At 44.4% G+C, this 17,385-nt stretch overlaps 1 protein-coding gene across 1 annotated transcript in view; it reads right to left on the bottom strand.

Annotated features, from left to right (window-relative positions):
- The window catches only part of ABCC2 (ATP binding cassette subfamily C member 2), an 83,776-nt gene that overhangs the window by 55,223 nt on the left and 11,168 nt on the right, over positions 1 to 17,385 (bottom strand). The window contains exons 3-9 of the mRNA XM_047762677.1: positions 7,762 to 7,887; positions 4,930 to 5,064; positions 4,637 to 4,744; positions 4,160 to 4,215; positions 2,550 to 2,784; positions 1,608 to 1,771; positions 110 to 287 (exon numbers count right to left, since the gene is read on the bottom strand). Coding sequence (XP_047618633.1) covers positions 110 to 287; positions 1,608 to 1,771; positions 2,550 to 2,784; positions 4,160 to 4,215; positions 4,637 to 4,744; positions 4,930 to 5,064; positions 7,762 to 7,887 — 1,002 coding nt within the window. The remainder of the gene's footprint in view (positions 1 to 109; positions 288 to 1,607; positions 1,772 to 2,549; positions 2,785 to 4,159; positions 4,216 to 4,636; positions 4,745 to 4,929; positions 5,065 to 7,761; positions 7,888 to 17,385) is intronic.

Raw genomic sequence — 17,385 nt, 5'->3', positions numbered from 1 at the left:
AACACTGAGGTTATTTACCATTTTCCACCAAAGTTTCTTCAACCTTGGAATAAATGCTCATGTTTGCTAAGGGGATTTCCTTTGGTGATGCCCAGCATATCCCACTTACCTTCTTATACACAGAAGCCATGACACTGGTCCGTACTTGCATTCCTAGCAAGAAGCACAGTTTAAAGTAACTCTGAAGGCAGAACGACTGGAGGAGAGCCACGGCGAAGAAGAGGATTGAATAGAGATATCCAGTCCACACATGTATGCCAAGGTCACTTGCAAAAGAGATCAGCAATCTGCCAGAGCAAAACCAAGTAAGTGGTGCCCATCAAGCCTCCAAGGGTTCCTCACCATCCTTGTGCCGAGCCCACTACCCTACCACCCTGCAGGTCACAAATGTGACCAGAGTCATTCAGCTCTTGGAAGACTGAGCTCCACCGCCTTTGGAGATGAGCAGCAAGAGCTTAGGGTTGACAACCTGTGGCCGTGAGAAAGGATAATGCACACTCCGCAGACCTGCCACTGCAAGGCTTTGACCCCCTCTTTCCCTACCCACTGGCAAGAGAGCTTGCATGGGACAAGCTGATTTATTCCTGGGTGATACGAGCCTGAAAAGGAATTAGGACATATATCCAGTGTGCATTCGAAGGCTTTCCCCTGGGGGACAGTTTATTCCCTAGATCCTGGCCAACTGTGACATCTCGTCATGATTAACCTGAACCTCCCACTGAGGGCCTGACTGCGGAGCCATGAGGTTACACACTCTCCATACAAACCTTCCCTGAGGTACGCAGCCCACCTCTCTCGGACATGGCCCAGTTAGCAATGGTTCTGTTTAAGAAGAAAGCACCCCTAACAAGCATTGGGCTTCCTATGAGAAGGATGTGGAAAAGAGGGAGGCTAAAGGACATAGCATTTTATTATTTATTTGTATTTTCTAGGGCCACACCTGCAGCATATGGAGGTTCCCAGGCTAGGGGCCAAGTCGGAGCTATAGCTGCCGGCCTACACCACAGCAACTCGGGATCCAAGCTGCATCTTCAACCTACACCACAGCTCACGGCAGCACCGGATCCTTAACCCATTGAGCAAGGCCAGGGATCGAACCAACAACCTCATGGTTCCTAGTCATATTCGGTAACCACCGAGCCATGACAGGAACTCCGGACATATCATTTTAGAGCTTGAAAAAGACCTTCTGGAGTTCCCATTGTGGCTCAGAAATGAACCTAACTAGTATCCACGAGGATGTGGGTTCAATCCCTGGCCTTGTTCATTGGGTTAAGGAGCCACTGTTGCTATGAGCTGTGGTGTAGGTTGCAGATGTGGCTCGGCTCTAGCATTGCTGTGGCTGTGGCGTAGGCTGGCAGCTGTATTTCCGATTCGACCCCTAGCCTGGGAACCTCCATGTGCCACATCTGTGGCCCTGAAAAAAAAAAGAAAGAAAAACACCTTGTGCTTTTCATGAATACAATGCCAATGTAGAAGAAAATTATGGGCATTTTTAAAAACGAGAACTTAATAATAGGCTCCTGCCACATATACAAGTATTCAAGGGGCAAAAAGAAGAGTGGCAGAGGGACCCTGAAAGGACAACCCAGGGCCCGGGGACTCACTTCAGCAGCTGAGGGTTCAGAAACGAGGAGATGTCATACACTAGCTTCAGCAGGAATGATTTCAGGAGGATGCTGGAGAAAGTCTTTAAGAGGACCTTGACCAACCATGATTTGGGAAAGTCTTCTGTGGTCTCAGACTTCTTCTTTTTCTTTTTGGTTTCTTCCTGAGTACAAAACCAAACAACAATAGCACTTGCAGAGCTGCCTGGTGTAAGACTTCGTCTTGCACCAAACAGCTCCTGAGTGTTAAGCCCCTGAGCCCTGTTGCCTTCTCCATACACGTTTGGGTCTTGCCTCCACTGCCCAGTCACCAGCCCCCCTTTCGACTGCTGTTACTCTTCCCCTCTCCCCGCCTCTGAGCTGATACTTGTGATCTATTTTGAGTGAGGCAAACTGGCAACAAAGCTGGCAAGAACACCATGTAAAAACAACGAACAGGGAGTTCCCGTTGGCGCAGTGGTTAACGATTCCGACTAGGAACCATGAGGTTGCGGGTTCGATCCCTGGCCTTGCTCAGTGGGTTAAGGATCTGGCGTTACCATGAGCTGTGGTGTGGGTCGCAGACGCAGCTCAGGTTCCATGTTGCTGTGGCTCTGGTGTAGGCTGGTAGCTACAGCTCTGATTAGACCCCCTAGCCTGGGACCCTCCATATGCCGTGGGAGTGGCTCAAGAAAAGGCAAAAAGACAAAACTAACAAACAAAAAACAAAAAACAAAGAACAGATTCTGAGTGCGGGCTTGTGGGGCACCTTGAGAGGGAAGGCATGGACATGATCATATATATATATTTCAGATTATTAGTGTTGCAAATACTATTAATAAGATAAAATGCACTGCCAAGTATAAAGTGCTGTCAAAATGTAAGGACAGAATCACCACGACATTGATGTCTCCTTGTCGAAGACATAGAGCGCATTTGAACGAACACTCATAGCAAGGTTACCAGGACAAGGACATCTTGGCTTTGACTCTGGTTCTTGTCCAAGACCTGCGGCTTGGCTCCAGACTTCTGCTGAGACTTCTTCTGCTGCCGTTTCTGGAAGGCCCGCTTGGCTTTCTGCAGCTCTCCTGCCATGTGAGCTTCAAACCTGCTGACCAGCCTCTTTGTTTTACTCTCCTCAGCAACATCCCACACATCCTCGAGCGTCAGAGGTTCCTTGTAGCCTTTCAGAACCACGCTGGAACAAGAATGCCCCACAGGCTGAGAGGCCTTACAGGTGGGGCCAGAGGCCACCTCCAAAAATCATCTCTCAAAACCATCCAGTTCTGGGATGAATGGTACTTTTCTCTTGCCCCACTATCCTTTCTCTTAGCCCTTTGACCTTGAAAGAGGAGCGGGGGAGAGCAGAGACGGAAACAGGTGGAGGCGATGAAAGGTGGGAGCAAACAACAAGAGAAGGAGAAGGGCTCCTATCGAATTAAGAGCCAAACAAGCATCACCTCCCCCTGGTCCTGCTCCTTCCTCCTCAAACACTGGCTGCCTCTCTGCTCCCCTGGCATCTCCTTGAGGAGCCTCCACAACGTCCTTAAGGAACTAAGCAGACCTGGAGGCCGCCTCTAGACTGTCTCTCCAGATTAGGGCTCCTCAACCAATTTGAGAATAGGGATGGAAAGTAAATTACGGTTTCATTTTTACTAGCCTCTAACTGAATTTAGCCTTTTCTTCTAATATCAACAATCATCAACCAACCACAGTTGTAGAAGGGATGTGACTTTGTCACCAAGGGACAATATGATGATTTCATGGCTCATTTACATGCATCACATTTACACTTTGAGACTATTAAACCCACCACTAGGTCCTGTTATTTAATGCACTAATAAAGAAGCCTATGTATTACCATACCACACATTTTTTTTTCCTTTTTAGGGCCACACTTGTGGTATACGGAGCTTCCCAGGCCAGGGGTCGAATCAGAGCTACAGCTGCCGGCCTACACCACAGCTCACAGCGACACCGGATCCTTAACCCACTGAGCAAAGCCAGGGCTCGAACCTGCATCCTCATGGATTCTGGTCACATTTGTTTCTGCTGAGCCACGACGGGAACTCCCAGATTTAGCTTTTCAAAAAATATTTAAGGTAACTTTATTTCAATGTACTTCTTTTCTTTTATAATCCGTGTCTTTTATTGTAAGCATTTAAAACATCATCTGAGAAGGGACTCATGGGTGTTACCAGGCTGCCAAAGGGGTCCATGGAATGAAAAAATGCCAAGATGGCTGCTTGAGATCCCCTGGCAGCCCATCCCTTACCCAAGTCTGGGTCATCCTCCTTGCTCCCAAATTTCCCTTTTCCTCCTATCCCCCCCTTTTTTTTTGGTAGAACTGCAGCCTACCGAGAGTAAAAATTCCCCCCTATCTTCTCCTCAGCTTCTACATCTGCTCAGTGAAGGGACTGCAGTAGATGGATCTGTATGTTTTAACATTCTCTGACTCTAAGCAGAGGATAAATGGATACCACAGGAGGCACTTTTAAAATTCAGATTTCCATCACTTTCAGAAGAGTGAGGTGACAGGAATACAGAGAAGCCACACTCCAGGCATTTCCTACCTGTCATACCAGCTAAAGGTGATGCTACTCAGAAATGAAGCTGTGGATGAAGGATTCTGAAAGATACAAAAAAAAAAAAATCAGAAAGTAAATCAATTTGAAATGGGAATTCTATGGGACTCCAAAATCAGAAACTGATTTTTCTCAATATGGTATTGTGCCAGAAACTAGATAGGATACGAAAGTGGGCTGGTCAACACGCTTGTTTGGCCACCTCAAGGTCACCAGTAGAATGATCATCAGACGTCTTGGCATAGATGTATGAATTAATTGTCTATGCTGAAGCTTGGTGGATCGATGAAGTCGTCAGTGTTTCTGTATTATAATCACTGCCTATTTCCTTATGTCACAAAATGGTCTATATGACTGTATTCTGAGCTTTTGGGACCTTCATGAGACTTAGACATCTCAGAGTTACATTTGTCAAGATACCATCCAATTCAATAATATATGAGGTGGACATATTTAGAGTCTCACTTTTGATGAGTCGCTTTTTTCTGAAAATGCAGCAAGGATCAGGACCAGGATCTGGAGTGCATAGCAGATGAAGAACACGCAGGAGTAGCCCAGATGAGAAGTGTTACCCTGTGGGGGGGAAAAAGCGAAATGAGCCTCTTATCCAAATCAAGTCTAAAACAGCCCTTACATATCAATGCTTGTGATTAATATGCATTATCGAATCCCCTAAATACAATTCTACCCTGGAACTCAACTTGCCTTATGTCATTGCTTCAGCTTAGAAGCTGCCCAGCTGTACCTTTCTTCCTTACCTTTAAGAGCATCCGGATCAGAGTCTGAAACTGGAAAGTGCTGCAGAGTATCGAGAGGATCCAGAATAGTGACAGGTACCAAGAGTCCTTCTGTACACACCATCGCCTGCTGTGCTGGATCAGCAAAACCAGGATCTAGAGAGAAATTCACATCATGCTTTGAAAACTACTGTCAATAACCAAGGACAAGAGGCAAGAAGGATGGCAGAGAACAAGAGGAGAAACAGGGGCTGAAGGAGGAGATCGTTGTAACTAATCTGGTGCCAAACAGTACACGTCCCCCCAGATATCATCCAACTTTCCCTTTCAGAGCCTCAGTGCTTCCTCTGGAACCCCCTTCCCTACCCCATCTCTACTCACCACACTTGGATGGAGAGTTAGCTGAGAAGGCAGAGGGTCACCACCTGCATCTAAATGGAGTAACTTTGGGGAGTTCCCCTCATGGTGCAGTGGAAACAAAACCGACTAGGAACCATGAGATTGAGGGTTCAATCCCTGGCCTTGCTCAGTGGGTTAAGGATTCATTGTTGCTGTGAGCTGTGGTGTAGGTAGCACTCAGCTTGGATCCCACGTTGCTGGGGCTGTGGTGTAGGCTGGCAGCTGTAGCTCTGATTTGACCCCTAGCCTGGGAACCTCCATACGCCACGGGTGCAGCCTTAAAAAGCAAAAAAACAAAACAAAACAAAAAACAAAAAAAAACAAGGAGTAACTTTGAGGAGCCAGAAAAATCTTTCCAAGCCCCAAGGAAATAATTTCAGGCACTACAGTGATCAGGTGGGGGAGGCAGATTTTACTGGGAAGGTGCAAGTTGTCTGTAACATGATGCTTTCTAGTAATAATAGACTCAGCAGTTAACTAACAAAAATAAAAACTTTGTTTTGCATAAACCTCACTTAGTTATATCAATTAAATATTGTTTTCCCAGCCCCGGGGCTGTGCTGGTAAACCAGCATTCTGAAAACAAAGCTATATTTGTGGCATTTGTGAATTTCCATGGTATAAACACTTCTATTTTGGTAGTTCAGTCTCCAATATGTCACCAAACCAAGGTTGGGACGATAGGCACCCAGTTCTGTGAGCTGGCTCCAGCACAATGCTGCCTAGACCTTTTTTTCTGTTTGTTTTTGTTTGGAGGTTCCCAGGCAAGGGGTCACATGAGAGCTGTAGCCTCTGGCCTACACCACAGCCACAGCCACGCCAGATCCGAGACATGTCTGTGACCTACACCACAGTTCACTGTGACGCTGGATCCTCAACCCACCGAGCGAGGCCAGGGAACGAACCTGCATCCTCATGGATGCCAGTCAGATTCGTTTCCGCTGAGCCACATGGGGACCTCCCTTTTCTTTGTTTTATAACAATAGTAACAAAGTCCCCACAGGGACCAGGCAGACCATGTTCCCGAGTGAAGTGGGGATGGAGGATGGTATTGAGCACATGCCTAGTCTGACGGAAGCAACTGCTACTCAGTCCTAGCTGACCTTTGTCCCTGGGAATGTAGGCCTACGGTTGCCAGGCATTCTTATTTTTTCAAGAAAGTTTAGAAATCCACAGAATTATGTTGCATCTTCCTCTTTTAAAATGATGGTAACTAAATCAATTGGTTTTTTGGTTTTTGGTTTTTTTTTTTTTTGCGTTTTAGGGCCACACCCTTGGCATGTGCAGGTTTCCAGGCTAGGGGCTAAATCAGAGCTACAACTGCTGGCCTACACCACACACTGCTTTTTAAATACTGTACAGGAGTAACCTGTCGTGACACAGTGGTTAACGAATCCGACTGGGAACCATGAGGTTGTGGGTTCAATCCCTGGCCTCGCTCAGTGGGTTAAGGATCTGGCAAGCTGTGGTCTAGGTCGCAGAGGAGGCTCGGATCTGGCATTGCTGTGGCTCTGGCGTAGGCCGGAGGCTACAGCTCCGATTAGACCCCTAGCCTGGGAACCTTCATGTGCCACGGGTGGAGCCCCAGAAAAGACAAAAATAAAAAAATAAACAAACACTGTACAGCTCTGCCTCCCCCCAAAAAACCACGCCTAGGAGAGACATTAGTTTCTATCATCGAATTTATACAAACAATTGTGGACTCACTGATCCATTGATCAGAGTCACCAATCAATTTAAAAATAACGTTTACAGCATTTAGAAAATTCTTTTACATCAATAAACTCCAGGAGTTCCATTTCTGGCACAATGGTAGCAGCATCTCTGCAGTGCCAGGATGCAGGCTCTCAATCCCAGGCCCAGCACAGTGGGTTGGGGTATCCAGCTTGGCCACAGGTGCAGCATGGGCCATCACTGCGACTCAGATCTGATCCCTGGCCCAGGAATCCCATATGCCAGGGGACAGCAAAAAAAAAAGGAAGGAAGGAAGGAAGGAAGGGAGGGAGGAAAGAAGGAAAGAAGGAAGAAAAAGGAAGAAAGGAACTTGGATTTATCTGTGATCCTTAGATGGCAAGATTGAGGGCAAAAGGAACAGACCTTGGAGCTCCTGTTGTGGCTCAGTGGTTAACGAACCCGACTAGTATCCATGAGGATGTGGCTTCCATCTCTGGACATGCTCAGTGGTAAAAGATCTGGCATTGCCTTGAGCTATGTGTAGGTCACAGATGCAGCTCAGATCTGACGTTGCTGTGGCTGTGGTGTAGGCCAGCAGCTATAGCTCCGATTCAACCCCTAGCCTGGGAACCTCCATATGCCTTGGGTGCGGCCCTAAAAAGACAAAAAAAAAAAAAGTAGATGAAATTGGACTTAATTTCATTACACAAGAATGAATTTCAGCTGGATGACTGTGAGTAGAGTGAAGATAAACAGGTTAGAAGTGATGACAGGCTTTACCCATGTGGCCAGGTAGAGGATTGGATTTGTATATCTAACAGCAGGAACTGTGGCTTGTCCGGTGTCTTCTGTGAATGCAAGGACCAGCTCTATGGCTGCCAGAATAAAAAGAAATCCAACAAGCACCTGAGAAGACAAAAAGACCACTGTTAGGAGGATGTCATTCTTTAGAACAGAGTGGTTCCCAGTAATGGAGAGTAAAAATGGTAGGCAGTACAAGATATGGAAGCAACCTAGGTGTCCATCAACAGGGGAATGGTTAATGAGGTGTGGGGTATATATACAATTGATATTACTCAGCTGTAAAAAGAATGAAACTTTGCCATTTGCAGTAACATTGGTAGACTTGGAGGGCACTTGCTTAGTAAAATAAGTCAAATAAAGAAAGACAAACACTGGAGTTCCCATCGTGGCACAGCAGTTAACGAATCCGACTAGGAACCATGAGGTTGCGGGTTCGATCCCTGGCCTTGCTCAGTGGGTTAATGATCCAGCGTTGCTGTGAGCTGCAGTGTAGGCTGAAGACTCGGCTTGGATCCCGCTCTGGTATAGGCCAGCAGCTGTAGCTCCAATTTGACCCCTAGCCTAGGAACCTCCATATGCCGCAGCCCTAAAAAGAAAAAAAAAGAAGAGACAAATACTGTATGATATCACTTATACATAGAATCTAAAAAATGCAAACTAGTGAATTTAGTTATTTTTTTAACATGTAGTTTACTTTTTTCAAACTATTATATGCATTTTTTTCCTCTTTAAATGTTTTTTTATTTTTCCATTATAGTTGGTGTACAGTGTTCTGTCAATTTTCTACTGTACAACAAAGTGACCCAGTCACACATACATGTATACATTCTTTTTCTCACATTATCCTCCATCATGTCCCATCATAAGTGATTAGATATAGTTTCCAGTGCTATACAGCAGGATTATATTTATATTACATTCTTTTTTGTTATTGGAAAGAAGCATGGAGTTTCCATTGTGGCTCAGCAGAAACAAATCTGACTAGTATCCATGAGGACAAAAGTTTGATCCCTAGACTTGCTCAGTGGGTTAAGGATCCAGCATTGCCATGAGCTGTGGTGTAGGTTGCAGATGTGGCTCGGATCTGGTGTTGCTCTGGCTGTCGTGTAGGCCAGAAGCTGTAGCTCTGATTTGACCCCTAGGCTGGGAAACTCTATATGCCGTGGGTACAGCCCTAAAAAGGAAAAAAATTTTAAATTAAAAAAATAAAAAAGCAATGACTCACAGATACAGAGAACTAGTGGTTACAGGGGCGGGGACAGGGGCAGGGGGCAATACAGAGATAGGGGGTTAAGAGGTACAAATTATTAGGCAAGCTACAAGAATATATTGTACAAAAAAGGGAATATAGCCAATATTTTATAATAACTATATAATATAACCTTTAAAATTGTGAATCACTGTATTATATATCTGTAACACATAATATTGTACATCAACTATCCTTCACTTTAAAAAAGTAGGCAGTGATTCAGGTAACACATTCAATAAATATTCGTAGAATCAATGGATACATATAGTTCAACCAAAGGAATAAAGTTCAAAGTGCGCTATGATTAAGTGTTGCTAAGGAATGTTGAGTGTGATGGTTTTAAAATATGTCCAACCAACTATCCAAGTATCCATGAGGATGCCAGTTCAATCCCTGGCCTTGCTCAGTGGATTAAGGATCCAACTCTGCTGTGAGCCGTGGTGCAGGTCACAGACACAGCTTGTATCCGGCATTGCTGTGGCTGTGGTGTAGGCAGGCAGTTGTAACTCTGATTTGACCCCTCGCCTAGGAACTTCCATGTGTGGTGGGTATGGCCCTAATGACCAAAAAAAAAAAAAAAAAAGTCCAGAAACCCTTACATACTCCTCCCTTCAAAAAAAAAAAAAAAAATAGAGCTTAGTTCCCCTTCCCTTGTGCATGGATGGAACTCTGACTCACTCATAATGAATGGATATGGCAGAAGTGACACTATGTGATTTCCAAGACTAGGTCATCGAAAACCATGTGGCTTCCTCCTCCTCTCTCTCAGGTCACTCACTGCAGGGCAAACTACCAGCTCCATCCTGAGGACACTCAAGTAGCTCTATGGAGAGGTCCACTTGGTAAGGAATTGAGACGTCCTGCCAAAAGCCATGTGACTTATTCAATTAGAGGCAGATCCCCTAGCCACAGTCAAACCTTTGGATGACCTTTGTCCCAGCCGGCATATTCACTGCAACTTCATGACAGAGTCTGAACTCAGATAATCTGCACTCAAATCTCTGAACCATAGAAACTGAGATAAAATGTGTTTACTTTTAAGCTGCTAACTTTTTGGTCTAACTTGTATGAAGCAATAGATAACTAATAAAACACATTTAAAACGGGGAACTCCTCCATCCCAAGAGGAGGGATTGGGCACTATTCCCTTTCTTCAATAATTACTCCCAGCTGTTTCCCCACATAAACGTTGAAGTTAATGATTGCAACTATGTAACCCTAAAATGACTCCAAGCCTGTCAATATCTGTCCTAGGAGCTCATAATGCATGATACATGTTATGTTATTCTAAGAGGACTACCCCTCACCCATCGGGAGGGAAAATTATCTCCGCCAAGGAGGTCCAGTAGAAACTCATCTCTCAAAATGAAGAGTGTTTTGTTTTTGTTTTTTGGGTTTTTTTTTTTTTTTTTGGCTTTTTGCCATTTCTAGGAGAGCTCCTGAGGCATATGGAGGTTCCTAGGCTAAGGGTCTAATCGGAGCGGTAGCCACCGGCCACAGCCACAGCCACAGCCACGAGGGATCCGAGCCATGTCTGTGACCTACACCACAGCCCATGGCAATGCCGGATCCTTACCCCACTGAGCAAGGCCAGAGACCGAACCCGCAACCTCATGGTTCCTAGTCGGATTCGTTAACCACTGAGCCATGACGGGAACTCCATGAATAGTGTATAGTACCAACTCCCCTACCTTCACCCTTCCTACTCCCATCCATCTATGCCTACTCATTCTCAGAAGCCTCATTCACCCAGATGGCTCAGGCAGAGATATTGGGCCCTTTTTGAAAACCAGCCCAGGAGGGAGATGAACAAACCTCTAACTAATAGGCCAAGTCTTATTATTCATGAAGGTGTAGAGTCAAGGACACGTTAATAAGGGGGGTGCATTTTTCTCAAGTACATTGCACTTTCTTCATATGATACTGTTAAGGATTTGGGGGGAAAATTGTAGATTTTTAAGTGGTAAGTTATGTTTGCCTTTAGGTAAATTAGGAGATAAAATAGAGCAAGCTGGAGCTAAAGCATCCACCCACGAGGATGACTAGTGAAGAAAGGACAAACCAGCAGACCACTCTGCAGGCCAAGGAAAAGGAAGGGACCTTGCCACAGGCTTAAATATATTAAGCTCATACAAATTGATTAGTAGTACACTGAGCAATCCATATCAAAAAAGACCAATTTATGCCATCAAAATTTCTGTACAAAGCAATTAAAAACAGCAACAAACAGCCCACGGCAAAAAATGAGAAAAGACTATAAATTGATAATTTAAAGAAAAACATAGGAGTTCCTGTTGTGGTTCTGGGGTAATGAACCTGACTAGCATCCATGAGGACACAGGTTCGATCCCTGACCCTGCTCAGTGGGTTAAGGATCCGATATTGCCATGAGCTGTGGTATAGGTTACAGATGGGGCTCAGATCCTGAGTTGCTGAGGCTGTGGTATAGGCCAGTAGCTGAAGCTCCGATTGGATCCCTAGTCTGGGAACTTCCATATGCCTTGGGTTCGGCCTTAAAGAAAAAGAAATAGAAACACAAATAGCTATTAAACATGTGAAAAGAAACTTAACCTAATAAGAGAGTGCAATTTCTTTTCAAGGCCGCACCAGTGGCATATGGAGGTTCCCAGGCTAGGAGTCCAATCGGAGCTACAGCTGCTGACCTACGCCACAGCCACAGCAATGTAGGATCTGAGCCTCGTCTGCGCCCTACACCACAGCTCATGGCAACACCGGATCCTTAACCCACTGAGGGAGGTCAGGAATTGAACCGGCAACCTCATGGTTCCTAGTCAGGTTCATTTCCACTGTGCCACGACAGCAACTCGTTTTGTTTTGTTTTGTTTTTTCTTTCCTCACCTTTACTTTTTTGCCACACCCACAGTATGCGGAAGCTCCTGGGCCAAGGATCGAACCTGCACCACAGCAATGAAAAAACTCAGGAGCCTTAACCCACTAGGCCACCAGAGAACTCCCAGAGTGCAATTTCAAATTATAACGACATACCTTTTTTTTTTTTTTCCACTTAACGAAATTAGCAAAATGAAAAGTTTCTGCTTTTGTTTTTTCTTTTTTGGCCCCTCTGCAGCACATGGAGTTCCCCGGGCCAGGGATCAGATCCCAGCTGTAGCTACAACCTAAGCCACAGCTGCAGCAATGCCAGATCCTTAACCCATTGAGCCAGGCCAGGGATCGAATCCGTGTGTCCCAGTGCTCCCAAGACGCAGCCAATCCCATTGCATCACAGGGGGAACTCTAGCAAATAGCAAGTTTGAGAGTAATAAATTGTTAAGACTAAGGAAAAACCTGCATAGAGAACAATTTGCACTCAATAAAAATTTTGAGTCCACATACAGTCAACACAGTAATTTTTTTTCTAGGAATTTATCTTATAGATACACACATAGGTACAGAGCTGCTTATTGCAGCATGGCTAATAATGGCAGAAGGTTAGAAACCACCTCAATTTCAATCTTACAGGACACATAAGTTGTAATATATCCAAATAACAGCATCTCAAGTGGTCATTAAAAAGAAAGAATCAGATCTCTATGTTCTAAAAGAGAAGGATCTCCAAGACACAGAACAGGGTATATAAAACACTAACATTTGTGTGGAAAAGTATATATATGTCTGTACAAGCACAGGTTATTTCTGGCCGAGTATATAAGGAACTGATATCAGGGGCTGCCAGCTCAGACTGGAATGAGTGATGAGAGTATGGTGTATCCTTTTGTATCTTCTGAATTTTGTAACCCTCTGTAAATTAGCTATTCCAAAGGTAAATACACTCATTTAAAAAAATGAGCAAGTCGTGTAAACAGACAATTCACAAATGAAGAAATATTCTTAAACTTTTAAAAATCAGTTGTGTTAGTATTTATAGAAATGCAGAGTAAAACGATAGGATGACATTTTGCATAAAAATTAAGGAAAATATGTTAGTGCTGGTAAGGGTACAGAGAAATGCACTTAAACATACTTTTTGGTGACACTATGAGTTGGTAAAAACCTAAGTTATAAAAATTTTCCATTATGTTTCAAAAGCCTTAAGCTGTTCATCTTTTTTTTTTTTTTTTTGGTCTTTTTGTCTTTTGAGGGCCGCACCTGCGGCATATGGAGATTCCCAGGCTAGGGGTCTCATCTGAGCTGTTGCTGCCAGCCACAGCCATGCCAGATCCAAGCCTCATCTGCAACCTACACTACAGCAGGATTCATTTCTGTTTCACCACAACAGGAACTTCTGCTTATCTATTTTGATAGAGTAAATCCGCTTCTAGGAAATAATTCTGAGGAAACAATTTTCCTATTCTGAGGAAATTATCTGAATTGCAGGCAAGTGTTTATGTGCGAAATGTTAACGGGAGTCTCATTTTTAATAGTGAAGAATTTATAAAACCTAAAATAACCCAAAACAGGAGTTCCCATCATGGCTCAGCGGTTAACGAATCCGACTAGGAACCATGAGGTTGTGGGTTTGATTCCTGGTCTTGCTCAGTGGGGTAAGGATCCGGCGTTGCCATGAGCTGTGGTGTAGGTCACAGACACGGCTCAGATCCCTCCTTGCTGCGGCTGTGGTGTAGGCCGGCGGCTACAGCTCCAATTTGACCCCTAGCCTGGGAACCTCCATATGCCGCAGGTGTGGCCCTAGAAAAGACAAAAAGACAAAAAAATAAAATAACCCAAAACAGTGGTGGAGGGGTTTATTGTGTTGATCTGAAGCAAAGAGACTGCCAAGTACTTCTCCATCAAAATGGATTTATTCAGCAGAGGATTACATTTTCAGGTCTGAAACCAAAGAGAGCCACCCTCAAGTCCTCTCCAGTAGAGGAAAGGACCTTGGGAGAACTAGAGAGATCATGGCTTTTTTTTGGCTGAGTCTTTGCCAGGAAAGAAGAGTCTTTCTTCTCCCTGTTGGGCGCTGCTATCGTCACAGACCACACACAGCTCCCTCTTCTGGTCTCCCACCTCTACTTAATTGAAGTTTCCAGTTATTATTTCCTTTTTACAGTTGAGAGGCATCAGTGTCTCCAGAGTTTATTAAAATAAGTTATGGTTTATGTATGGCTGGGTCACTACACTGTACAGCAGACATTGACACAACACTGTAAATCAACTATACTCTAATTTTAAAAAGTTATGGTATACTCATGATGAGCTATTTTGCAGTCTTCAAAATTATGTTTAAGAATGTTTGATAACACTGGGAAATGATTTTATGTCATCTTAAGTGAAAAAAGTAAATCTAAAAAATTGCATTCAATGAACTCAATTATCTTTTAAAAATATACATAGAAAAAGACAGGCGTTTTGGTCCAGGATGCCAGGCTTAGTGCACTTGTTTGGTTCCCATCCTTCCTTACCCAACTGAAATGACGTTAAAGAAGGATCCAAGAAGGATTTCCCATCGTGGCACAGTAGTTAACAAATCCGATTAGGAACCATGAGGTTGCAGGTTCGATCCCTGGCCTTGCTCAGTGGGTTAACGATCCGGCATTGCCGTGAGCTGTGGTGTACGTCGCAGACATGGCTCGGATCCCGAGTTGCTGTGGCTCTGGCGTAGGCCGGTGGCTACAGCTGTGATTGGACCCCTAGCCTGGGAACCTCCACATGCCACGGGAAGCAGCCCTAGAAAAGGCAAAAAGACCAAAAAAAAAAAAAAGGATCCTAGAAGTAAATCCATAATAGCACCGAGACTATGAGTGGAAAAGGGTGAGCTCAGTAAATCAGGTAAGTTTTAAAAGACAAAAAGCAAACATGTCAATAGTGTCAGGTAAAAGAGCAGAGAGGAACTCCCTGATGGCCTAGTGGTTAAGGATCTGGCATTGTCACTGCAAAGGCTTAGATCAAGACTGTGGCTTGGATTCCATCCCTTCCCAGGAGCTCCTGCATGCCATGGGCATGGCCAGGTTGGGGGGGCGAGGGGATTGGAGAGCAGAGAAAACCACAGTCCAAAATACACAGAAGACAAGATAGCAGGGAAGAGGAGCCTGAAATAGACAGTACTGTTTGCTGTGCTTGTGTCCTCTGCCGGCACCCCCACCCCCACCCCCTGATTCACTCTCCATACATGTCCCTAAGAGCCTGGAATGGTAACAGTTCACTGCTAAGCCCCAGGTTCCTTTGTAAATACAACCTCTTCTCATTATCCTATTTTGCCTCAGCGCCCTGTCTCCTGTTAGGACCCTGACTAGTAGCATTGCCTACTCAAAACCATTCTCTTCTTCCTAACAGAACCCCCCTCCCTTTTATAAAATACCCTACTCAAATGAGCTCATTTGAGGTGGAAGCTGCACCCATCTACAACCCTATGAAGTTAATTAAAACCAATCATGATGGCCCATTCCTCTGACCTGTGACTACATTATCCATGGGCATGTGACACAATTCTTTTTTTGTTTTTTTTGTTTGTTTGTTTTGTCTTTTTGCCATTTCTTGGGCCGCTCCTGCGGCATATGGGAGGTTCCCAAGGGGTCGAATTGGAGCTGTAGCCGCCAGCCTACGCCAGAGCCACAGCAACACGGGATCCGAGCCACGTCTGCAACCTACACCACAGCTCACGGCAACACCAGATCGTCAACCCACTGAGCAAGGGCAGGGACCAAACCCGCAACCTCATGGTTCCTAGTCGGATTCGTCAACCACTGCGCCACGACGGGAACTCCCCACACAATTCTGGTGAAAGAGAAATGAGGGACAGCTTGTAGGGGCTTGTTGAGACTCCTGGAAAAGGTTTTCCTCATTGATCAAAGGGATACATAGATCCAGGATATATAAAGAACTCTTTACAACCCAACAGTAAAAAGATAACAACCCAATTTAAAAAGGGGTAAAGGAAATCAATTATAACAAAAAAATTGTTTTTAAACTGTAATTCCACTACAAAAAAAAAAAAAAAGAGGGGGGATTAAGGGTTTATTCAAGAAAAAAATTTTCTGGAGTTCCTGTGGTGGCACAGTAGTTAATGAATCTGACTAGGAACCATGAGGTTGCAGATTCAATCCCTGGCCTTGCTCAGTGGGTTGAGGATCCGGTGTTGCCGTGAGCTGTGGTGTAGGTCGCAGATGCAGCTCGGATCCCGAGTTGCTGTGGCTCTGGTGTAGGCCAGCAGCTGTAGCTCCGATTAGACCCTCTAGCCTGGGAACCTCCATATGCCATGGGAGCAGCCCTAGAAAAGGCAAAAAGACAAAAAAAAAAATTCCAAAGATGCTATACAAATGGCCAAAAAGCATATGAAAAGATGCTCAACATCATTAGTCTCTTGGGGGAAATGCAAACCCAAACTGTAATAACAATAAAAAAAAAACTGTAATGAGCTACCACTTCACGTCTACTAAGATAGCTATAATTGAAAAGATGGATAACAACAAATACTGGTAAGGTTGAGTGTTAGAACCCACATACATTGCTGGCAGGAATATAAAAGGGTGCAGGCACTTTGAAGAACAGTCAGTTCATTGAAATGAGACATGGATTTACCATATGACTCAGAAATTCTACTGCTAAATACAAACATACTCAAGAAAACTGAAAACCTATATCTACCCAAAAACTTGTACACGAATGTTCCTAACAGCATTTTTCAAATAGACAAATGGCAACAACTCAGATGTCCATCAATGGATGAATGAATGAGCAAAATGTGGTCTATTGGCACACCGGTATATTCTACAGCCATAAAAAGGAATGGGATATTGACACATGCTACAACATGGATGAATCTTGAAAATGTAATGCTAAGTGAAGGAAGCCAGACACAAAAGAACAAATATTGTAAGACTGCATTTATATAGGAAATATGCAAGACTAGCCATGTAGAGAGACCATCAGTGAGGAGATTTGCAGTTGCCAGGAGATAGGGGAGAGGAGGGAATGGGGAGTGAGTGTTTAAATCAAACCCACAACCTCATGGTTCCTAGTCAGATTTGTTTCTGCTGCGCCACAACAGGAACTCCAGGAGGCGGGTTTGATCCCTGGCCTCGCTCATCAGGTTAAGCATCCGGTGTTGCTGTGAGCTGTGGTGTAGGTCACAGACACAGCTCTGGTCTGGCATGGCTGTGGCTATGGCCTGCAGCTACATCTCCAATTTGACCCCTAGCCTAGTAATATCCACATACCACATGTGCGGCCCTAAAAAAAAAAAAAAAAAAAAAGAATGAAGGTACTGATTCATGCTACAACATGGATAAACCTTGGAAAACCTTGTAAGTGACATAAGCCAAACACTAAAGGCTACATATACTGTGTAATTTCATATATGTGAAATAGTCTAAAAAGGCAAATTCATAGACAGAAAATAGATTAGCAGTTGCCAGGGACTGAGCGTGGGGGTTGGAGAATTACCAACA

The sequence above is a fragment of the Phacochoerus africanus genome, chromosome 15 (assembly GCF_016906955.1).
Source record: "Phacochoerus africanus isolate WHEZ1 chromosome 15, ROS_Pafr_v1, whole genome shotgun sequence".
Lineage (NCBI taxonomy): Eukaryota > Metazoa > Chordata > Mammalia > Artiodactyla > Suidae > Phacochoerus > Phacochoerus africanus.
The sequence above is the reverse complement of the archived record's forward strand: the minus strand, read 5'-3'. Positions and strand labels throughout refer to the sequence as shown.